Below are 24,877 nucleotides of genomic sequence, written 5' to 3' on the forward strand. Positions count from 1 at the left end.
CATTTTTTCTTAGTTCTCAATTTTTTTCTTTTAAATTGTGCTGTCATTTGGCTCTGTTATTATTCAGTGGCTACATTTCACAGTCAGTGGATACTGTTATGCATTTAAGCCTGTCTAGACTTTTATATTTGCAGTGGGAGATGATGTATCAATGAAAATATTCAAAACAGGCTAAGTGACATACAAGATCCAATGATTCAAACACTGTCCCATGAAAAGATTCATTTTCAACCACAAGTGACATTCTGAACGCCAGTGCAAAAGCAGTTGTTAGCATTCTGGGTGTTACATGCTATCTGGCTAATGAGTGAGGTACTTTTAGAAGTTGATTTTGTCTGCATGGATAATGATTTTCTTTCAGAGGCAGCTTTGATGAACCCACTACAAAGTTCTGTGTTGGATGTGTGACAGAGGCTTTGGACTATCTACATCACATAGAAATTGTCTACAGAGACTTGAAGCCAGAAAACTTAATTTTGGATGCTGAAGGATATATAAAATTGGTAAGATGCACTATTATCTTGTACCCAGGTGCTGTTAATGTAAAGGCAGGATCCACACTTCCAGGTGCAGCCTCAAGTAGTCACAGGCTCTACATTATTTCAGTTGAGAGGGAACACAACAAACAGCTCTTGCCTGATTGGACTGACATTAAAAGTAGAAGTACAGTGCTCTTTAGAGAGCTTCAGACATCTGTTCAGAGGATTATAAGCAACCCACCTTTTTCCGTGGGTTGTAAGCCTTGTGTCCTCAAGAAAAGCATGGGTTGTTCTACCCAGAAGGAAAATCATTTGGGAAATTACTCATGAGAACAAATGGGATTATCCTGTAGCATTCAGTGATCCAGTAGCATTACTTCTTTCTCCTTCACAACAACACTGTAATTGTTTAGCTATAAACTGCTGACTGTGAGATCTCTGCAGGAGGTGTGGAAGCAGTGAAGACCCTAAAGCTTCCCAGTAACCTCTTCGTTATGCAGCATCTATTGGTTTTGATCAGGTTGATTTTGGATTTGCAAAAAAGATCGGATCAGGGCAGAAAACCTGGACGTTCTGTGGAACCCCTGAGTATGTTGCTCCAGAAGTCATCCTGAGTAAGGGCCATGACTTCAGTGTGGATTTTTGGTCCCTTGGGATTCTTGTGTATGAACTCCTTACTGGCAGGTAAGTGCCCCCTACTCCAAGTTCTTTCTCCATTTATTTTCTTTTTAAGAAGGTTGTTTGTAAAATAAACACCTTGTTATTCTTCTCAGAGTAAATAGGAATGACTTGCAAAATGGTATGTCTTCTTGTCTCTTATACACAAGTGATCATGCAGTATCCTTGATTCCTACTGGCAGTTTCTCAGTTTCACACCTTTCAGGCATTTCAAACAGGCTGAAACACAGGTTGTCGAAGCAGGAAAATGGCTGGGTTTTTTCCGTGTTCTCAAATATTTGCTCTGAGCCATTCCATACAACAGTGTGCTTTCTTTTTCCAGCCCACCATTCTCTGGGGCTGATCAGATGACAACATATAATTTGATTCTAAAAGGCATTGAGAAATTGGATTTTCCTAGAACAATAACAAGGCGGCCTGAGGATTTGATCCGCAGACTCTGCAGGTAGGATTGATGCTTTGTGACAGAGCCTGGGTATAGACAGGTTCAGCTATTTAAGATAAAGATCAGACTGCTAAGTTCCTTTCAACTTCATTTAGCTACTCCTCACAGCACTGTGATGTGGTCATGGCTTCCTGGAACATTTTACCATACTCAGAAGAAAGGAGCAGGGAGTAACTTCTTTGTCTCTCAATGTAACTACATTTTGTATGCAAGCTTCCTCCTTGCAGAACTGTTCAGTGCAAGCAGTTAGGACATATAAATGCTCTTACCCAAAAATAAGAATGTTTTTTCAATCGTTATGTTTTTTTTTTCTTTCTTTTTAAAGGCAGAACCCAACAGAAAGATTAGGCAATCTGAGGAATGGGATCAATGACATTAAGAAGCACAGGTAAGTGAAAGAGGCTGCCAAGAAGAAAAAGTGCTTCTCAATTGGAAAAAACATTTAATATTTTAGAGCTCAGTTCAGAATCTTGCAAGGCTTCAGGCACTTCCAGGGAGTTTGCAAAAGAGATATTCCTGTGCATATCTATGCTACTACAGCAGGCAACACTATAAACAAAAACTCAGCTAGAAACACCCTGGTTACTGTTTTGTTTGTTTGTTTGTCACAGGTTAGTGACATCAAAGTTGGATTAGGTTAATTAATGAGAAGTCAGTGCCAGTAGAATTCATGTCTACCCTTTTAGACCTTCTGACTCTTTGATCTAAAACCAAACAGTTGTTCTTTAAGAGCAGGACTTAAGAGTGTTAGCTTTATATCCTCTTCCTTTTAATGAAGAAAGTTCACAGTGGATTAGACATTTCCTGCTTTTTTTTTTTCATCTGAGTGATTTCTAATAGTCCTGCAGTTTGTGCCTGGGAAAAGAAGTGCTTTGACTCTTCTATGGGTGTCTATTTTCTCATGTCCTTAAAAGGAGGCTGAGTTCCACAGGGCATGCACATCTTTGCATGGCTGTACTTACAACAATCCTCAAGTTTCCCCCTTCTCACAACCTTGTGGCCACGTGGGCAGTTGTCATGTGAAATGGTTTAGAACCCTTGCTTGCATGTGTTTAAGTTTTTAACAATATCATTCTTCTAACAGAAGCTAACAGGCTTCTTTTTCTCGATCTCTGTCTCTATAATCTCCCATTTCTTTTTGATCAGGTGGTTGAATGGCTTTAACTGGGATGGTCTGAAATTGAGGAAATTAGCATCACCTTTAAAAAGAGAGGTATTGGCTTTGGTGTTCAATTTCATAAGGCTTTACTAACACAATTGTGAAGCGTTTCTCTGCAGAGAAACAGCAGAGGACAAGTGCAAAATTTCCTAGAGATGGACATCCATTATTATAACTCTCCAGTTCACTGAAAATTGAAGGAAGAAAGGATATATCCAGGCAACACTTAACTTAAATTCAATTAGATAAATGAAATGCTATTCTGCCTGTGTATTTTACATTAGATTTTAATCATTATTAGAATAAATGGTGATGATTTATTGATGAATAGTGAAAAAAATGTACTTTCTGAGACGAGTGTTAAGATTGTTAAGATGCACTGTCACATGACTGTGCACAATACAAACGTGTATTTTATGCTATGACAGCACATCATTGAAGAAGATTTGTGCTTTAAATGGCCCATTTATCTTTGGTGTGATATGAAAATAGATTGAGTGTAGGCACTCTGAAACTCACTATGGGTTAAACTTAATAACTCTGGGATCTAACTTTGAGAACTTACCTCATGGATGTAGATATGGATCTTAAACAAATTTGAATCAAAGATTTACTTAGTGTGGCCCAGTCTTATTAACTTTAGAGAGCTTTGGGTGACATCTAGGATTTTGTAGTATTGGGGGAGTGTTTTTGTATCAGGAGGCTAATGGCCTTACGCTGTTGTACAAGTTAATTGCTGTTACTTTAGCTTTTAAAGAATACAAAATTTCATCCATTGAAAGAAAGGATCCATATCATGTTGGCCTTTCATTCCTACACTGGTAGCAATATAAATTATGTCTAATGAATAGAGAGAATTTCAAAAATTGACTTCTGAAATAACCATCTGTTTTATTTTTAATGCCACAGTTATCTGGACCAACTGATTACAGCTACTTTGACAGCTATCCACCTGAAGAGGGAATGCCTCCAGACGAACTTTCTGGTTGGGACAAGGATTTCTGACACCTTTTTCTTCCAGAACATCTATAGAGACTCATGGGCATCAGTTCTAAAGCCGTTCTTGTGTTTCTTGCTTAAAACCAAAGTACATGATGTTATTGAAAAATATTACGCTCCTTGGAGAATAGATGACAGTACAGCAACCAGAACTTGTTTGGATATTGCACCAAATTCTGTATGCATCTCCTTATAACAAAAGCATGCAGATGCAACCTGAATCTTTTTTGAATACGCAATATCTCTATGAGCATTTTCTGACACTATGGATGGGATGCATGGTTTTGCCTTTGGGAATTTTACTAGCATATTTTGATATCAACAAGGTTGCCACACGTCTTTATTTTGAACAGAGAGAATGAAGATTATGGGCCCATAACTTTGTGGAATTTGTCAATACCTGACACTACAGGCATTTATTTTTCATTTTATAACGAGTTTACTGTGCGTTTTGCTCTTTCCAGTAATGGGCAGTCCTGCATTGATCCAGAAGCATGTAGAAGACTTTTTCTACAAGACTGATTTGACTTGATGCTGCAGTTTAAAGGGTATCAGTGTGGAAACTGCCTCTCTATCTGTTTAGTTCTGCACCAGGTTGATTATGTGGAACACGGTACAACAGGTCAAATGGAAATCCAGCTGGGAACTAGGTAAATGCATAATAGATTTTTCCTGGAGAAGCAGACTGGTATAACTGCTTCAGAGAACTATGTCTGCATCTTAAAATGTTGTGCTTTTATGTAGCGTGAAGCTAAAATAGATAGAAAAAAAGTATTTATCTTGCAAGAAGAAATATGTAAGTACAGAATATTTTGTCCTTCAAATATATTTTCAATGATATTTTTCTTTCATTGGTATTTTGCTGTAATTATGAAATTTGCTGAAACATCAATGCTAAAACTCACACTCATTTTGATGTCCCACTTGCTATCACAAGATATGGATACACGTGGGTGGTAGGCATAAATGAAAAAAGGACAGCTGCTGACTTGGTGTTTCCCAGTGAACTAATATCCCAGATGAGCTTTACAATCTCCTTGCAGGTTTTCAGGACATGATCAGGCAGAGACTTAAGCAACTCAATTTGGACTCAGTGTTGACCCTTCTCTGAGTTGGAATGGAGACCTCCCATGATCCTGTGACCCCAGGAATTAATTTTTTCAGTCAGCTATTTGCATAATTACAATATATCATGACACTTTTCTCTATATGAATTTGTAGATGCTTAACGTCTGTATTATTAGAACAGAAGAGTTCTTTTGAAATGTTGATTGGATGATAAATGCAGTTGGGTGTGGAGTGCTCATGAATTAAACATAGAACTCTCTTGCGCCCTGCTATGAGGGCATGGCATCTTCCTGGGGATCATGCTGGTATTCTTGCATCAGTGCAGCTGTAGCCCTTGATAGAAATTTGTTCTTAACCTAAATTAAGATATTTAAACTGCCATGGCACACTGCATTTCACGTGCTCGATGGAAAAACCTCCTAGGAAACTTGTGACGTGTGCTCAGGGCTTCTTAACTGACATTGGCTGACTGGTTATGACCTATCCAACTGGGCAAAGAAGGGTCTGCCACTGAGGCTGTCCATTTTCCCCATTTTTGATGAATGAAAGAATCGGATCTTCCACTTCTGAGGTCAGTGTCAAGCTACTGTTTACCCTTAGTTAAAGCGTAGGGAGCTGGGGCTGTATTTGATGACGAATGTGTGTTTTGTTTTGAGGAGGAATTGCTCTTCTCTGAATCTCTGCCTGATGAACTGCAGAATGTGCTGTAGGGGAACACTCATTTGGCTGTTTTGGGCAGAAATTTAACAAAATGCTTTCATTAAAAATTGTAGGTAACAAGAAATGCTTGAACTGATGTATTACAGTGTGTAGGCTAATTGATTTGTTCCACGTTAACAAATATTTTTTCTTGTTGAACAGTCAGACAGATTGATTTTCTTTGACAGAAGATCAATTTAAATATTTTGTACAGCATTCAGCCCAAGTAAAGGCAGCAGAGTCCTTTCCATTGGAAAATAATCAGGTCAAAGAGGATGGATTGGAGGCTTTAAGCTAGGACTAGTGCGTTAGTCTCTTTCAGCAGCTTCACTTATTACCACCAAAAAGCAGATTTTCATTTCAGGATTTAGGCAAGAGTAGATGTTGTGGATGTGTGTTTCTGTGTGTCTCTGTCTGTTTCTCATACATGTTTTTATGATAGTCAAAAGAATATTGAGTCAGATTTTATAAAAAGATTTTGAATGTATTTTTTCATCGTATCTATAGGTAGTTTTCCTTGAGATACATAACAATGAATATATATATCATTTTTTAAGTGAGTGCACTGTTCGTTGCAGTTAGCAATTAAGTCTATGGAACAAGAGGATGTTTTGTTTATGAAGCAATCGAGTTGCTTGTTTAACTTGCAGTGCGTGCAAATAAAATAATAAGCTTGCAGTGCAATGGGTAGGACAGTGCCTTTTTACAGTCTCATTCCACACAGCAAAATCACTGAAGTTGGAAATGAGCTCTAAGATCATCTAGTCCAAGTATCAACCCATCAACACCTTGCCCTCTCGGAGAATCATTGAAGTTGGACAGGACCTCCAAGATAATGAAGTCCAGCTGTCAGCATGTCTCTCACTCAGAAGAAAATCCAGTACCAACAGATTCAGCGGTATTGGAAAAATAATCTTATTTTGATGCTTACCCCATAAAATTGGCTTCACCAGTTTAAAAATATATTTGAAAAAGGAACGTTCCTCAATTACATGAGACAGTCACACTAAATCTGTGTTTCTTTATCAAGCATTCTCATTGGCTCCCAGAGCAGATAGAAAATAGGTTATAAGGTTACAAATAATAAGCTTAGTATAGCATTTAAACATAGCTATGTTATGAGTAAGTATAGTGTGTTGTCCCATTTTTTTTTCCACCGAATCATAGAATCCTTAAGGCTGGAGAAAGTCTCTAATCTCACCACGTCCAACCTCCCACCCCATCACTATCATGTTCATTGACCATGTTCATCAGTACCACATGAAATACTTTTGCATTCGTCACTCTGGCCTAACCTTACTAGGTTTTTTTATTCCAGTAGCCCAATAGTCTTTAAAAGAAACTGAAATTCACGTCACTGCAAGCTCCCTGAAATGTCTTTAAGAACAACATGAATGCATCCTCTCAAAAAATCTCATTCTCCCTCTGTTTGTCAGGCATGAATTAACATGCTGCTTGCCAAAGGAAAACCCTGTCAAAAACGCGTCTTCAGCTGCTGGTACACAGTGACCAAGTCAGGAAACAGTTTTAGCTTTGCAGATGATACAAAAGTTTATTGGGAAGTAAAGTGCTCATTTTAAAGATCAATACATTCTTGATCATTGCAGAAGGCTCGCGTAATTAACAGCTTGCTAATGAGACCAAGCACTGTACATAGCTTTTCTATACAAAACCTTAATTTTAAGTGAAAAAATTGTGCTAGAATCTACAATAAAAAAACAAGATAATATGAATGTTCAGAACATTCGTCATGCAGCCATGCACTTACTGCACAGCTATCGTCACACACATGGATATCCCATGGAAACTACATGCACTTCAAGATGAAGTTTGTTATAAGGATAGAAATTGCTATAGAAATACACATTAATACATACAGCTAGGAATGCAAATTCATTTCCATTTAAAAAAAAAAAAAAAAGTAGTACAAAGGAAGATAAGTGCCATCTTCGGGAACAAGGCACAGCTGACAGCCTTCTTGCTAAGACAACATGCCACAACGCTGGTGGGCAAAAGAATGCTGTACCTCAGTGCTTTCTATTGGAAAGCTATTGGAAAGCAATGTTTTACCTTCAGTGGTGCATCTCTCCTTCCAACAATAGATCATCTATGACATGGAAGGCACAGAAAGGACCTCCTATTTATCCTAGGAACACAGCAAAACATGGCAGAAGAAAAAGAAAAAAAGAGGCACTGTGTGACAGAGGTGAAGATGACCATATTGATTAGGTGTGGAGAGGCAGTTCTTAAACATTACTTTTAAAATGCTGACGAAACAGAAAGAGACACTATGTGTATAGTTTCTATTGCAGAGTAACCCGATTAACAAGTTACAAGCTAAGAGTACTTCCTCTGCTTAATGAAACATAGTATTTAAAATAAAAAAGGAGGAAAAAGGACATTTTATGTTAAATAAAATGTCAGTAAGCCAACAATAACTCCAGGAAAAAAAAATAAAAATACACACTTACTTAAAAAAGAGACGCTGTTTTGACTCTTGCCAAGTGCCAGCTGTTAAAATGAATAGGTTGATAACTGATGCTATTTTCCTTTTAAAAAGTGCTTTTCAAAGCTTTTAAACATTGTGTTTTTCTAGTAGACAGCAGAAAACCCACAGCCTATCACTGGAATGCTTTAGTCATAGTCTTTTTTAGTCTAAAGCTTGTTGACCTCATGAAACAATTTGTGTATAGAAACTGGAATAGATGTATGGAAACAGAATTCTGTCCAGGTAGATTTTGTCACATCTGGCTTCCATTCTACCTCTGCATTTTCATTTCTAAGGCCAACAGTCTCAGTGTTGGTGACTTGGACCTGGCACGTGCTTGCAAAGTTCTCAAAATGCCTTATGAACAGAGTATTTATTTCACCTACCGCTGAGCTTGCCTTTAGATCAGGATGATGACCTCATTCTGGGAAGCAGTGGTGTAGTTGACTTGATGGTGACTGAACAGCAAAGCCTATGCTACACATGGAGGTTATTAGCTCCATTTCCTCCTCCCCCATCAATGCCATCTGACTGCGAGGAGGACGGCCGGGAGCTCCTCGACCGAGGCTGCCCGTTCAGTCCCAGTGGTGTTCCCAGACGATGGCTCATCTGAGATGCTGTGTCATCTGACTCCCACCTCTCCAATTCCTCTCGTACCAGCCGCTCCATCTGCTCCCTGTGGATCTCATTGTCACGGCCCAGCCTCTCATCCTGAACAGATAGAGATACAAGATGGAAGTGTAGTTCCCAAACTGCAGCCCATTCAAAATCCTATTCTACAGATAAAGTAATCCCTTCCTGTGTGAAACTCCTACGCCACCCTTTATTTTGCAGGCTACGATCAAATCACAGCTGCTATTCTGTAGTAAATGGCTTTCTTGAAGTAACGTAAGTCCCAGATTCTCACTTTCACTTGTGAAAGCATGGTTTGCATTACAATATTTAGCCTGCAAATCTATCTCCAGAAATGTAAAATATATTATGTGCCCTGCACTCTGTCAGACTTCTCCATGGAAAACTCTCTAACCCTCACAACAACCAAGGAATGAGTGAGCTTCCTCGGAAGCTACTGAATGCCACCACTATCCCTGTTCAGGGCATTAAAAGGTGCTCTGTGGCTTCTGCATGATACAGGTCTTCTAGAAGATGGGTCCTCATATCCAAAACTCGTTTCACATCTCTTTATAGAGTCATAGAATCATTAAGGTTGGAAACCTTAATAATTAAGGTTGGTCATATTGGTGACCTCTAAGGTCACCCAGTCCAGCCATTTACTCATCCCCTCTGCGTCCACGAGCCTTTTCTCTCATGGCCACATCTACACAGTTCTTGAACACCTCCAGAAATGCTGACTTCACCACGTCCCTGGACAGCCCAAAACAGCAAAACAAAACTCAAGACTGTTCAGCCTGAGAGAAGCCCTACAATCTTAGCACAACTCCCTTCACCCTCCCAAGGCAAGCAGAAGAGAAATGTACTAACACCAAGTAAGACATACAGGCCGTGATCATGAAGTGATGGCACAGGACTGAGGTGAAGACACTGACCTCTGTCACTCCATCCAACAGCCTTCCCAACACATCTCTCCTTTTCAGTTTGGCTCTCTCCATCGCTTCCAGCTTCACAATTACTGCATCAATCTTGGAGACGATGCTGCCAATGGAGTGCTCCATGCGATCCACCCTCCTCATGAGTCTGAGGGCAACAAACAATTTCAGCTTGTTAAAAGCAAGAGCTCAAGTTCTCGCTAAGCTTACAAACCTCAATATTTTACTATAAAAAAAAAAAAAAACAACAAATTTTCTGACTTGACAGTGACATAGCCATTTTCTCTCCTCAATGACCAGATCTGAAATTTTTTCTTTTGGGTAGTAAGGAGCAGTTCCAATTGGTTCCTATGAGCTTCTCTGAATTACACGCAATTCAGATATGACTTGAAAGCTATTAAATGGATTGACTTCAGCATGTAGAAAAAGCGTAACTTTTTTTTTTCTGAATTATTCAATGAATATTTGGATTTATAGGAAAGACTACAACATGTCTTAAACAACAACATCACACACACAAAAAAAATATCACCCATGCAGTTTTGCTTTCTCAGCAGGATTAACTTACACTTGAAACTCTTCATAGGACACTCCACTAGAGCTGCTTCCCCTCCTCCTTGAGCTGTGCCCGCTGTCCTCATCTTCATCTTCCTCAGAGTCATCCAAGCTCCGAGAAAAGCTGCGGCTGCTCAGAGGACGTGGCAGAGAGCTCCTGTCCAAGTCCAGATCCTCCTTTATGAAAACACAAGACACAGATAGGAAAGAGGTAAAGGCTTCCACATGGGGCCAGGGATGTCCAGTCCAAGGACCATCAGCTCCACGCTCCACCTTGCACAGGAAGCAGCATCATCAGCACTGATGGAATGCTATTTCTATTGCCAACCTCACCCTCTCTTTCTCCAAGTCATCTCTCATCTGTTGGTGCTCATGCTCTGTCAGTTCCTGATCCCCATCCTGATCGTATTTGGTAAATATTGCCTCAATCTCTGCATCCGTGTGGCCCTTCCTGAGAAGGAAATAAAAACAGAACCCTTTTTGTTTTTCAAGTGCAAAAACAACTTTGTTTTAGAAAAGCAATATATTCACAACAAACTTTTGTAGTGAGCCAAGATACAACCAAATCAAAAGTTGTTTGCATTTGTATTAAAGGCATCACAGAGGCAAAAGAAACTTGTCAAAGACTTAGCGTCAAACATTTGGATATACAATTCAAGGTAAAAGTAGTAACAGCTTCCTTACCCTTTTAGATCTTGTCGGAGTTCATCAAAATTTAGTTTTCCTCCACCCTGTCTCAAGCTTTCTGAAATGTCATCAACAGTGGTTTTCTTTAATTTAAGTTTGACCATGGCTTTATTATAGCCCTAAAAGAAAAACAAAAAACGAACAACAACAAAAAATTTCACTTGGTGTGCAACATTAACGCAGTGTTAATAGGCTTCTTTTGATTGCAATTCCAAAGTTTAAAAGTCTGAATTACTGATCCATGCCCAGTATTTGTTCACATGTTTCTGACCATGGTACAGCCCCACACTCACACCAGATAGCACACAAATGCACGTGCGTTTCCAAAACTGAAATTCAGGTCAAGCTCATAAGTCTGTGGTGGGCAACCCAACTGGCAGCCTATCCTTGAGGTGCCCAACACATAATCAAAACCTGATTCATCTCATTACCTAGCACAAGATAACCCAAATTTCTTCGCACAAACTGAATGGTGGTTTAGCTTCATCAGTTTAGAATTTCTGTACATAGCTAGGCAGGTGCATCCTACACCTTATTCACTGGGCTGATCCTTTGACACAAAGTTTCAGATTATAGAATACTTCGTAGTGCAAAGTTTCCAGTTGAGTGATTGACACTCAGTTCACACTCCTTTATTTAACTAAGAGATGCGTATTTTTCCTCAACTGTTGCAGCCTTCCTATGTACTGTTTCTATATTGCTTCATGGAATAGTGAAGATGGAGATGTCAAACCAATAAAACGTTACTTTTACCTTTCTGATAAGGTCAGACAATTCCATTTCTGCCTTCTGTTGTGCCATATCCGACTTGACTTCAGAGTATGTATCATTGATAATGGCCAAAAACATGTTCTGTTCATAACAGAAATGAAAAGTCCATTTAAAATAACTCTACAAGTCCAAGTTCTACCATTTACATGACCTATTGTTCACTACTGCTTCTTCTCATCCCAAAGAGAAAGAAAAACAAAACAAAACAAAACCCTCACTAAGTACTAGGGACATTATATAAATCTGAAAATTACAATGAAATATATGATGACTGCTACACAATGCTAAGATTAGTACGAGGACAGTTCTGAAAGCAGAGCCTCTTATTTTATTCTGTTGGCTCATGACATCAGATGTGGACGTTGGTGACGTGGCAGTAAAGGCTGAACCTTCCCACCAACATCCTACATGTTAAATGGTGATGGTGACCAAACAGCAGATGTGAGCACAGTGAGGCTGTGGGTGATGCGTTTCAGCAGTGGCAACAGCAGGTCACCTCTGCTGTTACTGATTTTCACAAGTATGGCAGGCTCTTGTTCACTTCTGGTGAAAATGCATAGTCAACGGTGGTGAAGATGTTGAAAAGTGTTTTGTAGCTGAGATTTTGTTCTCTAAGTAGTGTTAGTTCTGCTCTTTATATCTGTTGTAGTTCCCATGTAAATAAATGGGAGGTATTACTTTTAGAGTGACCTATGCAAAATCCTGCGTTAATGGTTGCTACCTTACCAAATCACCAAAAGACGCACCATTTTGGGAATAACATCTGAGGATGTCCTGCTCACGTAACAGTTTCAAGTTGTATCACCAGAAAATAGATTACCACGTTGTAATGCAACTTCCAAACTACCTGAAAACTACATTCAGGGAAAAGGTGCTGGGCCTCTTATGTCAATAACTATTTTATATCAACTTGTTTATATCAAAACTATTTTATTTGGTGTCCTAGGTTTCTAAGAGGGAGGTTTTAGGAATGAAAAATTCTTCATAATTAAAAAAACAAAAAACAACCCACCAACATACAATGAGACAATGACGTGGAGCACTGTAAGACGGTGACAACAAAAATACAGTGCAAATCTGTTTTAAAGGAAGTAAGAAGAGCACAGTGGAAGCCCAAGGAAAGATGAAGCCTGATATATTCACCCTGAGTAGCCATAGGAATCCAAGACGAGGAGATGCAAAAAACGATGATGTACCTAAAATCAACATGCCACCTACCCACCCCACAAAAACAAAGGTGTACATACCAAAAGGATGAAGAACATAAAGAACACAAATGTAGTGAAATAAATTGGTCCCAAAATGCGATTAGCTTCTTCAACCTCTGTGAAGTTGAAGTCTCCCAAAATGATGCGGAACTGAGTAAATCTTAAAAAACAAAACACATCCAGGGGTTGAGAAAAACACTTCTGGAGCTGTGCAGGAATTCCTGATCTATTTTACCATAACAGTCAGGAATGAAGGGCAGCAGAGAGGTCTGCACTGCCGTAATACTCACTCAGATATTGCAATAGTCAGCTTCTCAAACCCACTTCTCTAAGATTAGCAAAACGTGCAGTCAAATGCAACACACAAAGTGCAACTAATGTGGCTACTTATGGCTTTTGGTCACAGCAGTGCAAAAAAACAACCTAGTAACTACCTCAGCTGGATCAGTTAACTGTTAAAGATGATAGACTCCATCTGGAAGCCAGTCAACTAACCAGAATGTCAGAAAAAGAACACTGTTGAGCACATGGTATCAGGTACAAAGATAGTTTTTCCAACAAACTATAAAAAAGGTTTACATCTCTAGAAAACAGCTATCACTATTAGCTACCAAAAGTGAGATGCTTACAGCTCATCTCTGCAGGCAGGCTGGTTTGATCTCTGGTGAGGCAACCAAGTCCATTCACCAGTGCATCGAGAAATTATTCTTATTTTTTATTTTTTATTTTTTACTTACATGCAGTCCTGGAAAGTGCTGAAGTCATCAATCTGAGTGCCAAAGACAAGATAGGCCAACTGAGCATATGCCAAGAAAATGATAAAAAACATAATTGCGAAGCCAATGACATCTTTGACGCAGCGAGACATGGTTGTGGACAACTGACTCATCGTTCTGTTGAAGTTAACAAACTTGAAAAGCTATTGAAAGAAAACAAAAAACAACTGTGAAGGCGAGGAAGACAGTTTTTAATCCCAACTGCTGTCTGGCTCTTTACATGAGATGTCTTAATGAGCTGGATGGGGACAGAGCAGGGCGATTTTCAATTAGAAATACTCACTTCCAAAAAACCACTAAGGCTTGTAATTTGAAGGAAAAAATTGACAAAACCAACTCCTACTTACACTCCTATTTGAAATCCTGGCTTCAGAGCATTAGTATCAAGCTGCTTCCAAAAGCATGAAGGAGAAAGTATATCCAGTAAGAAGCAACAATTTCTCAATACAGGAATTATGAAAACATTTCTTCACATATCTGCTGTGACAAAGATCTGAATGCATCTTCTAGACTTAAATGAGAGAGAATGACAACCCTGTTTTCAATTTGCACAAAGTTACCTTTGCACTCACACTTTCTGCCATGATCAGTGTTAAGAGAATGTATAATCAATGAATATACAAATGTTATAACTAAGAAATATACAAGAAAGTTAGGCTAAATGTCTTATCATGCTAAAGAAGAACAGATGGAAAGCTTACCCTTACCCTGGGCTTGCTAAGAATTCTCCAAGAGGAGAAACCTCCAAAGGAGATCCTTCCCCACTGGTAGTCAGCTCTTAAATTGGGTCTAGAAGAGGTGGAGCCAGGCTCCACTCTTTCCAGTACCACAGGAGAATTGCCTTCACCTGTGCTCCCAGGCTGAGTCATTGCTATCTCAGGTTCAGGCCATGATTCAGCAGTTCCCATACAGAGAAACATGACTAAACTCAAAAATAGTAGGTGACATTCAGAACATCCTTATTTTAGAATATGGATTTGTGCCTTGAGTTACCTTAATCCAGACAAAAAACACAGTGACTGCAGCAATGTTGTTGAATTGTATTTGCCAATATGCCAAGGGTTCAAAATTGGGGAATGAATTCTGATCTTCTAGTAGCTTCTTCAGGAGCATATCAACAGTTGATGTCCTGTAGATGCTAATTCCTATCGCTGCCATGGAGAGCTGAGTACAAAAGAAACAAATGAGATCATGGAAGGTGATTATGATTTTAAAATAGATTCTGTAAGACAAGATTCAAACTGGAATTATAGGTTAGATCAGGAAATGCATTTTACAACAAAACTGTGACAGCCCTGAGTTGAGACAAGTAGCCTGGAATAAGGGAATTTGGGATTTTTTCCTGGCCACTGCTGAAGAACAAAATCATGGTGACAGCTGGTGGGCTCAGAAAAATGAAGCTGTCACATGGAAGAACTGGAAGAAACATGGAGAAAGTACGTTAAAAAAAAAAATATTAGGACTTGAACCTTAGATTTGTCCAAGACTGAAAGTACAGAATGGAAGTGGGACAAGGTCTACCTCAGCTTTGCTGGATTTGGATGCCTTTGCTAAGAATAACTCAATGTAAGTCTGGATCATATAGCTTTAAATTCGAAGCTCAGATTTTCAGCTACACTGAGATTGCTGGTGAACACAGAGTCATTAATGTCTCCCACAGAGTGCATTTCAGAAAGCAGTGTTAGACATATAAAAGTTACCTACTATGATTATAAGGATATCCAGACAATTCCAGAGACTTCTGAAGTAGTGCAGCCTGTGAATGTGAATTTCTAAGATCTCTTCCACCATGTAGTACAGAACAAAAAGGCAGAACACCATTTCACAGGCTGCCAGGAAGAAATCCAAAGTGGAGATGTAGTGAATCAGCTTCACTGGCTGAAACTGCCAGGATGTAAGAAGGCCTCCAGTAGCTGGAAATTCCACTAACAGCCTGGAATTTAAAAAGACAAAGAAAATTATTTAATTTAAGCATTGTCCACAAAAACATGGAAAGACCTGTCTGAATCTCCATCTGCTTTGTGCTTTGCAATCTGAACACTGTCAGTGCTCGTACCTTACAACGCAGAATAGGTTGATGTTTGCATTGTAGACTGAGAAATCAATGAAAGCTGCTCTTGTCCCTCTGTCCAACCACAGGTTCTTCTTAAGGCTGGCAATCTGCACAGCTGTCACTTCCCTGGTCCTTGAGAGGTCTTGGTAATAACCAGCCCCACTGTACGTGGCCAGCAGGCCTGAGTGGCTACTCCCATTCAGGTCCTTCTCATTGGTGTATGTCCAACTGGTTTGGTCAGGAGTGAGACAGCACATGTTAGTTCTTCTACTTTTAACTTACAACTGACAAAACAAACAAGAACCTGGTCAAAAAACACAAGTGGGTTGGGTGGTCCTCTGTGGAACCAGGAGTTGGACTCCATGATCCTTGTGGCTCCCTTCCAACTCTGGATATTCTATGATTTGTAGAGAAGTTTTAGTTAGAAGCGTAGAATCATTACGGTTGGAAAAGACTGCTAAGATCACATAGTCCAACTGTCAAAGGATTTTAAGGGATTACTTGGAAGAATTTCTCATGTCTGTACCCTGGGGAAAGAACTAACAAGGTTTGTTTCACCAACATAATAGAACGTGAATAGGAAGAAAGGCAACAGGTATATTAACTGTGAAAACAGAATGCACTGATCTGCTTATACAGAATTTCTCTTCTCTTCAGAAAGCTAGAAAAACCTGGTGTTGATGTAGCTGTGCTTCACCTCCCAAACCCTTTCCAGTGTAACCCACACATTGTCTTCCAAGAGAAGCAGAACTCCTCCCATGTTTCAGCCAAAAAAAGATGACCCAGCAACATCCAACACTCACCCAGCTCTCCGTATTTAGCTGGCTTTACAGCTTTACAGACAGAACCTACAGTAATTCTAGAGTTGCCCCTGTGAAGTGACTTTCTGTACCACTCAGCATAGTCTGGGCCAGAAAAGAATATATTTAGTTGCCTACAGAAGTACTACATACGCTGTTCCGTTTCGAAGCCCAAAAGGTGCAGTATCTTCATTGGCCACAGAATAGACATCATAGCAGTCTTTGATTTCATCTTTTAAATCCTCAGGAATTGAGCACGAACCATTCCTCACTTTCAGCTGCCGAATGCGGGGCACCCCTAGGAGCAGGTTCTCATAATAAATGAAGCTTCTGTTTTCTGCTATGGTTTTATTGTTGTACCACATATCCCAGTAGAGACCATCCAGCAGAGGGCCTTCTGTGAACTGTAAAGGAAGACAGAATTTCAGTTTGCATGTTGCTAGCATTGTTTTCATACACCAAATCAATAGCAAGATAATCACTTGCTTTTAGCATTACCTTCCAGAAGTCGTCCATCGTGGACAATGTTTTGAAGTCTGTTTTCTCCATTTTAGATACAGGTGTTTCCAGGAAGAGCTGGGACATAACCCTCGTGTAGTAATACATGCTGGAACTCACTGTCCCGTATGTCACTGTGTGTGGTTTGGCAAGGGGTGAGAAGAAAAAGACAGAGCAGTTTTGAATACATCAGGTTGTACTTGTATAGATTCTGCACTAAAAGACTAAGATCAGAACAAAATCCATACCAAGAAGTCAATCGTCAGTGATTACAGTATTAATGCTTCTACAAAAAAACAACCTCAAGAACCACAAAAAAAAACAAAACAAACAAAAAAAAAAAACAAAAAAAAAACAGCCAGTGCCACTTCAGGCATCCTGAGAGTTGGGCTCACCCCAGACATTGGAATGTCCATGTCCTTTACAGGCAGAAAGGGGTGCACAGCATGGGACACTGCCAGTCAACACAAGCTGTCAGTGGTTAGACAACAAAACTCCACCCCAGATGTGCAATGCTGTAAGAGAATCACTGCACAGAAAGTAATGACTTCATGCTGCTTCTGTTCCTCATTCTGGGCCAAGCATGTGGCTGAGGACCACAGAGCATAAATTATAAAATGACATACAGAGCCACACCGGCTTGGGAAAACAATCTCTGGCACTGATGCCTCTACTGCCTATAAATACTTAACAACAATTCAGGGTTAGAATTCAGAGAAGCATGGAAGATCAGGTCTACAGCAAACAATTTTCAACAGCACTGACAAACTTACAGAAGCATTTTATTACAGGGAAGAAAATGTGTTTTTCTGAGCAACCAGAGAAGAACTATTTTTAATAAACTTCTCTGTGGCAAAATCGCATGTGTGACTTGATTGCACAATACCTATTCTCTCTCTACAAGTGTTCTCTCAAAAATACAGCAGTACAAGGAATGCTAACAGCATTTTGCCAGCAGTGGAAAGCATCCTCCTAAGGTACAGCACAGACCTGTCTGCCCCACAGTTACTGCTTAAGTGTAAAACTAAAAATGATCACTCTTAAAGCATAGCTAAAGTTAGCAGCATCTGTGCCCATTTGACATACCGCATCTGTCCCCAAAAATATTTTCTGTCGTAAAACTAATTGTGAGCAGCCTGCAAGCAAACTTATCCCACTGAAGACAAATTTGTTTTCGTTCAGTCATGTCCAAGTCCCTCACTGCTATACCTCTCCCAGTGGAAGAACCTCAGGCATTGCTACATTCCCTTGTCCATAAACCTACACCAAAAGTCTCAGGCAGGAAATGAACATGACAGTCAGTATATTATCATTTGTGCAGTATGTTACCAAAAGAGTTGAATTGTATCAACTGAATAATGTTTGTGATTTGGTTTTTTTTATTTGCTCCTGTTATAGCCATTCTGCTCTGGACAAGCAAAGCACCTTCTCTCAGACTACTAACACTGTTTGTGGTTTGGGTTTTTTCAATGAAAGGTTTTCTTTAAAAATAAAAATGGCACGTTGCCCCGTTACAGATGATCACAAAGGCAACTCAACAGTCATAGGCACTGTAGGAATTTAGAACAGAACTGTCCATACGAAAGACTGAGGGCTTGAAACCCATCAGTTTTTCAGAGATAAACAAACTTAATGCATGCAGATTTTGTTGCTAGTCTCCCTAGTGACCAAATAAAACATCACAATCTGTCATACTTGGCACTGTCTTCCTGATTGTTATGCAAATATATGAACACAGTTTTGACTATTAGAAATTCAAAAACTGCTAAGGTACAGAATGTCAAGCAGCAATCCAACTACGAAATCAAGAGAAAGCAATAACTCAAAATATTTCCCCCTACAATGGCCTATTCATTACTCTGCCACTTCTCTGAAACACCGTGGATTTGCAAAGAAGTGGTGCAGGACTGCACAAATTAAGGCTGAGTGGTACTTACAGACACACAGCACCACGAGGAAGATCACGTACGTAATCAGCTCCCGCAAAACGCTTCTCAGGTATCTCTCTCTGCTGGTGTTGTTTTCTTCCATCAGCCTTGTGCCCCACAGACCTAGCAAGAAAAACATGCATAGTTACATACACAGGTGTCTGATAGCAGATACCTGGAGACATGGCCAATGATATACCCAATGGCAGACATGGACTAAAGTGCCAGATGGACTTGAAAGCTTCACTAATGTCATGTCTGAAAATATTATCAGATAAGCAAAAATGCACATTCCACATCAAAACACTTTTAGTAATTTTAATTAATTAACCAAAAGAAGTGTACATCAGCCAAGCACCTTGAGCTTCACAGTGTCATACTTGTGAACTGAGTCACGGCCAGAGCCATTGATTGAGCACCTGTGGAAAGGACCCAGTCAGCCCTGGGAGCACAGGTGAAGGCAATTCAGCTGTGAGACAAGAAGGGGTGAGCCTGGCTGTACCCTTCTTAGACCTCATTGAAGGGCTGACTGCCAGGGAAAGGATCTCTTTTTAGAGATCCCTCCTTGGTGGAGCTTTCCCCTGCAAACCTAGAGTCTTCTGTTACAGATAAGCAATCTTCTTCCCTTCCTTCATAGGACCTTTCCACTTTCCATAGTACTAATCCTTCCATCATAACACCTCCAGTGTAATGCCTTTCCCATCATATTGATCTGTCCAATTGCTACAACTTGGCATTCCCAAACATGCAGCCTAGGAGAACTTGTCAGACAGCAGTCAATCCTACCAAAAGGGTAACAAGAAAGCAAAAGTATCTTTTGAATGGAGCTGCTATCAGAAATAGCTGTGTGAGAATGGAAAGCAGTTGGTGACTTCGATTCTTATTTCCAGTGTCTAATACAAACCAGAACAAAACTGGGAATGGCTGCTGATATTCAGCCGAGAACTGCTGCTGTTGGGGAGCATCTCTTTATTGAAGCCTAAATACAGCAAGGTGATTTATCTAAGCTTATGACGGGAGAAAAAGACATCTCAAAATGGAAGTTCTCTATTGCCAAACTTCTACCCTTTCAGGTATTTTAAATTGCCAATCTTTTAAAGCATCCTTCACATTCTCAAATGATGGCAACAATGCAAACCCAACATTCCTAGGAAAAAAATTTTGATCCATCAAATACACCACAGTAACTTGAAGCCACTTGAGTCACTATTAATATAGAACTCCACAAATCAAGACTTCAGTATAGCAGTACGTTGCACTAGCAACCCTCATAATAAAAGCAGGAAAACATTACAGAAGAGAGGAAGAACAGGCTGGAACAGCCAGTGAGCAAGCTGGCGAGCGTGCTGAGTCCCGGCTGTCAGCACATTACTCACCAACAAGAAATGCAGTGAACAGAAAGCTTGCAAGCTCCATTTCTGTCTTGGTAGAAAATAGCTGCAAGTCAGCAGTGAACAGAAAGTTGCATACAGAAAAAAAAGCCAACAACAAAAATCCAACACGAGAGATCACACAATGATCCTTCCATTAAGTGGTCTCTAGATTTGCCTGGCAGCCACCTGTAAGCACTCACCAGTAGACACGTTTTTAGAGGACTTACAGTACTCTCCTTTTTGCTTTATTTGAATTCTGTTCTATGTGCATCTAAATGCACAGTGGTTGTAAACAATGTTGAATTTGAGTTGACATCTTCTGCCAGTACCAAAAACATCACTTCTAGCCTTGATTAAGGATTTCCACTTCATTTCTTATGTAAACTTGCTATTTCTCCACTTTTTGACTTTACATTTATATACTTACACACACAAACAATTTGTATGTATTATGTATATATATGTAATATAAGCATGCAATGTGAGGAAGAACAGGTTAGGAAGAAGAGATGGAGGAAGCGGAATTATGAACAGAAATGAAAAAAAGAAAATGTGAGAAGGAGAAGCAAAGTAGAAGGGATGAAGAAGAGAATGAGAACAGATGAAGAGGCAAATGTGAGGGAACAAAAGAGAGAAGATGAAGGAGTGGAGATGAAGGAGTGGAGATGGGAGTGAAGAAAGGATAGAAAAGGAACAAAGAAAGAATGTAGAAGAGAAGTAGAAGGGATGGAGGAATGGGAATGACAGAAATGAAGAAAAGAGAAAGATGAGAAAGAAGCAATGGAGAAGGAGTGAAGAAAAGAATGAGAAAGAAAGGATAAGGAACAGAGAAAAAGGAAATGAAAAGCAGAGAAGAAGGGATTGAAGAGCTGGGAAGGAAATGGAATGATGAATAGAAAGTAATGAAGAAAAGAAAATGATGGGAAGGAGACAAGAAGGAGAAGGAACAGAGAAGGGAAGGAATAAAGAAAAGAACAGGAAAGGAATGTACACACATATATGCACACATATATGCACACATACACCTTTACATGTGAATATCCAATTTATAAGGTACAGAATGCATTCATTTGTTTTTATGAAAAAGTTCTGAAAGTACTCAGTAGTTGTGCAGAGACAATTACAGCTGTCCCTCACCACACAGTGCCAAAAACAAGTCCAGGTGGGCACTGCTAGCTAATCTGCCTACGAAGAAGTTCAAGTGCTAGCAGAGAGTGAGGACCATAGCCCTGAACAAAAGCTGATTCCCCCCAAGAGAACAAGGGCAACAAAACCACATAACATTCAAAAAGAAGTTCACACTCCTTCCTATAGTGCTGTCAGAGCCAGCACTAATTCAACTCCGTACAAATTGGATGATTTTTATCATAATGAATTAATGACTGAAAATGGCATTTGATATTTCCACCGAACAATAACCAGGAAAATCTTCCAAGACAGCCTCTGTGTACACAACTTTGTACTGACGCATGTGATGACATAGTAACACTGGGAGATGGAGTACAGCTCTGATGAGAAGATTGCCTTTCCAACCTGGCTCTGGAAACAGATGTTAATCTTATCCGTCAACACTAATGAAGACTGAATGACTTCCTCTTAACAGAGGTGAACAGCCGTGACCTCTTCTCCCTGGGCAGCTGGGATGGCTGCTGGGGAGATCTGCAGGAGAAGAAAGTTTAAGGCCACTTAATGGACACTTACACCAGAGGTCAAAGAGGATCTCCGAAGACAGGAGAATGAAAGACAGATAATCATATGCAGTCAAGTTTCTACTCACTTGCTAGCTCCTGCTACAGTCTCCCTGATCACTGAAGTTACCAAAATCCTATTACAAGCAGATGTACTTCACAACTAACAGCAAGAAAAACTCAAGATGTCATTGAATATCTCTCAGCTGCTGAGCAGCAGTCTATCCATGTTACCACCACCACTATCTGTGATATACAAAGGACTAATCCTCTGCTTTCTTGCATTGCAAGAAAAACCATAGAATCATAAAATAATTAAGATTGTAAAGATCACTAAGATCACCTAGTTCAGTCATCAAGCCCATGCCTGTAACTACTCTGGACCACATCCCTCAGTGTCACATCTGTCTTTTACTTGAACACCCCCAGAAACAGTGACTCCTCCACTTCCCTGGGCAGCTTGTGCCAGTGCCTCACTGCTCTTTCTGAAAAGAATCACAGAAACACCAAGGTTGGAAAAGACCTACAAGATCATCCAGTCCAACCATCCACATATCACCAACAGTTCTCACTAAACTATATCCCTCAATACAAAATCCAAATGTTCCTTGGACACGGTGACTCCACCACCTCCTTGGGCAGCCCATTCCAGTGCCTGACCACTCTTTCAGAGAAGTAGTATTTCCTAACGTCCAGCCTAAATCTCCCCTGGTGCAGCTTGAAGACATTCCCTCCAGTCCTATCACTGGTTACAAAGGAGAAGAGGCCAACCCCCAGCTCACTACAACCTCCCTTCAGGTAGTTACAGAAAACAATAAGGTCTCCCCTGAGCCTCCTCCAGACTGAACAATCCCAGCTCCTTCAGCCATTCCTCATAAGCCCCTGTGCTCCAGACCCCTCATCAGCTTTGTCACCCTTCTTTGAACCCAATCCAGAGCCTCAATGTCTTCCTTGCAGTGAGGGGCCCAAAACTGGGCACAGTACTCAAGGTGCGACCTCACCAGAGCTGAGTACAGGGGGACAATCACTTCTCTGCTCCTGCTGGCAAAACCGTTTCTGATGCAGGCCAGGATGCCATTGGCATTCTTGGCCATCTGGGCACAGTGCTGGCTCATGTTCAGCCTAGCATCAGTCGATACCCCCAGGTCCATTTCCTCTATGCAGTTTTCCAGCCACTCTGCCTCAAGCCTGTAGTGTTGCCTGGGGTTGTTGTGGCCAAAGTGCAGGTCCCAGCACTCCATCCTGTCCAGATCCCTCTGTAGGGCCTCACTACCTCCAGGCAGTTCAACACTTCCAGCCAACTTGGTGTCATCTACAAACTTACTGAGGTGCACTCAATGCCCTCATTCAGCTCATCAATAAAGATATTGAAGAGGACAGGCCCCAGCACCAACCTCTGGGGAACACCACTCATGACTGGTTGCCAGCTGGATTTAATTCCATTCACTACCACTCTCTGGGCCCAGCCTTCCAGCCAGTTCCTTATCCAGTCAAGAGTGTACCCATCCAAGCCTCGGGCTGCCAGCTTCTGCAGGAGAAATTGCTCCTAATATCCAACTTGAAACTCATCTGGTGCAGCTTGAGGCCATCACCTCTCATCCTATTGCTGTTACATAAGAGAATATGCCAACCCCCCACCTGACCACAGCCTCCTTTCAAAGAGCTACAGAGTGATAAGATCTCCCTCAAGCCTCCTCTTCCCAGACTGAATCAGCCCAGAAAATGCAGCTTTACACCACTTTCAACATAGCACGCATTTGATTAATGGGCTTTCACCTACATCAGCTGAATGTATGCAGGATGCTACTACGCCAGAGGGGTCCTCATCTTTCAGCCTGAAAGCAGAAATCAAAGGCTCGAGTGACAGATGGGCACCAGCTCTCCAAGTGCTCCTTCCAGCACCAGAAATCTTGATACATGTAACCACTGCAGTTATTTTCTCCTGGGTGTTTTGCTCTCTTGTTATAAAGTGACTTATTTATTGCAACACTTTCTGCTGCAAAGATCCTCCAAGCCGTGACCTCTGCAAGCTGACCGTATCAGCGCAATGATCGGGAGGGACTAACTGCGGCCCGGGACAGAACTATCGTTACAGCAAATAACTTCTGAACGCACACGAAAGACAAGCAAAGGCAGAAAGCAGAGGAGACAGCCCAACTCGAACCCCCTGCATAACACCAAGTGTGTTCTGGCGCTTCTGCCCACGCCACGATAGGCAGCGACTCGAGGAAAGTACATCTCACCTCGCAGCCGCCGTGCCAGCCGCTTGGCCCAGGCGCTGCGGAGCGGCGCGGAGCTCTCGGGCGGCCCCGGGGGGCGGCCCCGCACCTCCGCCGGGATCCGCCGCTGCCGCCGTCCGCTGCCCACCGAGGACGGAGCGGCCGCGGGGCCGCCCCACTCCGCGTCCATCTCCAACGCCGGCCCCGCCGCCACCGCTCCCTCCTCCTCCTCGGGCTCGAAGCCCGGGTTGTCCCGGCTCCAGGCGGACAGTGGAGGGGACGGCGGGCAGCAGCCGGCCCGCGCCGCTTCCCCGAGCCGCCCTAGCTCCAGCTGCTCCCGCCCGCGGGCCGCCATCGCCCGGCGCTGAGCCGCCCCTTCTCCGCCCTCGGGGCCGGCCCGGAAAGCCCGGGGCACGGTGGGAGAGGGGGTCGGGCCGCCCTGCTGCCTCCCGCCCCTTCCCCCTCCTCGGGGCCGTCCCACTGGAAAAAGTGTTTTTGGGGTGGAAGCACGGGGAGGGGCTGGGTGTTGGACCCGATGCAGGGAGGAAAGGGGTAAAAGCTCACACAGCTGCCACAAAGCCCAGAGGTTTTTGTGGTTTTTATTTCAATCCGGTTACAAAATATACACAGGAGCAGCGGGACGCGCAGCATCCCCGCGGGCAGCGCTCGCCCCGGCTCGGTACGGCTCAATGGCACCGCGGTGCCTCGACCTAAGCACGGCCACACGCTCTACATTTACAAACACACGCCGCTATGGTT

At 41.5% G+C, this 24,877-nt stretch overlaps 2 protein-coding genes across 2 annotated transcripts in view; one reads left to right on the top strand and one right to left on the bottom strand.

Moving 5' to 3' along the window:
* PRKG2 (protein kinase cGMP-dependent 2) overlaps window positions 1-3,766 on the top strand; it is a gene marked incomplete at its 3' end in the record, with an annotated part of 15,073 nt that extends 11,307 nt beyond the window's left edge. Inside the window, exons 8-13 of the mRNA XM_079534087.1 lie at window positions 362-503; window positions 1,000-1,163; window positions 1,480-1,602; window positions 1,928-1,990; window positions 2,749-2,815; window positions 3,671-3,766. Coding sequence (XP_079390213.1) covers window positions 362-503; window positions 1,000-1,163; window positions 1,480-1,602; window positions 1,928-1,990; window positions 2,749-2,815; window positions 3,671-3,766 — 655 coding nt within the window. The remainder of the gene's footprint in view (window positions 1-361; window positions 504-999; window positions 1,164-1,479; window positions 1,603-1,927; window positions 1,991-2,748; window positions 2,816-3,670) is intronic.
* A 4,726-nt stretch (window positions 3,767-8,492) lies between these two features.
* PKD2 (polycystin 2, transient receptor potential cation channel) lies at window positions 8,493-24,473 on the bottom strand (the record flags this gene model as incomplete). Its single annotated transcript, XM_079534414.1, has 15 exons — window positions 8,493-8,726; window positions 9,563-9,710; window positions 10,131-10,294; window positions 10,451-10,568; window positions 10,802-10,923; window positions 11,558-11,656; window positions 12,823-12,943; window positions 13,521-13,702; window positions 14,553-14,723; window positions 15,264-15,492; window positions 15,616-15,840; window positions 16,566-16,816; window positions 16,911-17,044; window positions 18,848-18,961; window positions 24,143-24,473. 15 exons carry the CDS (start codon window positions 24,471-24,473, stop codon window positions 8,493-8,495), a joined length of 2,643 nt encoding a protein of 880 aa, XP_079390540.1.
* Window positions 24,474-24,877: the final 404 nt, after the last annotated feature.

Source organism: Tetrao urogallus (genome assembly GCF_951394365.1).
Source record: "Tetrao urogallus genome assembly, chromosome: 4".
In the NCBI taxonomy this organism is placed as follows: Eukaryota; Metazoa; Chordata; class Aves; order Galliformes; family Phasianidae; genus Tetrao; species Tetrao urogallus.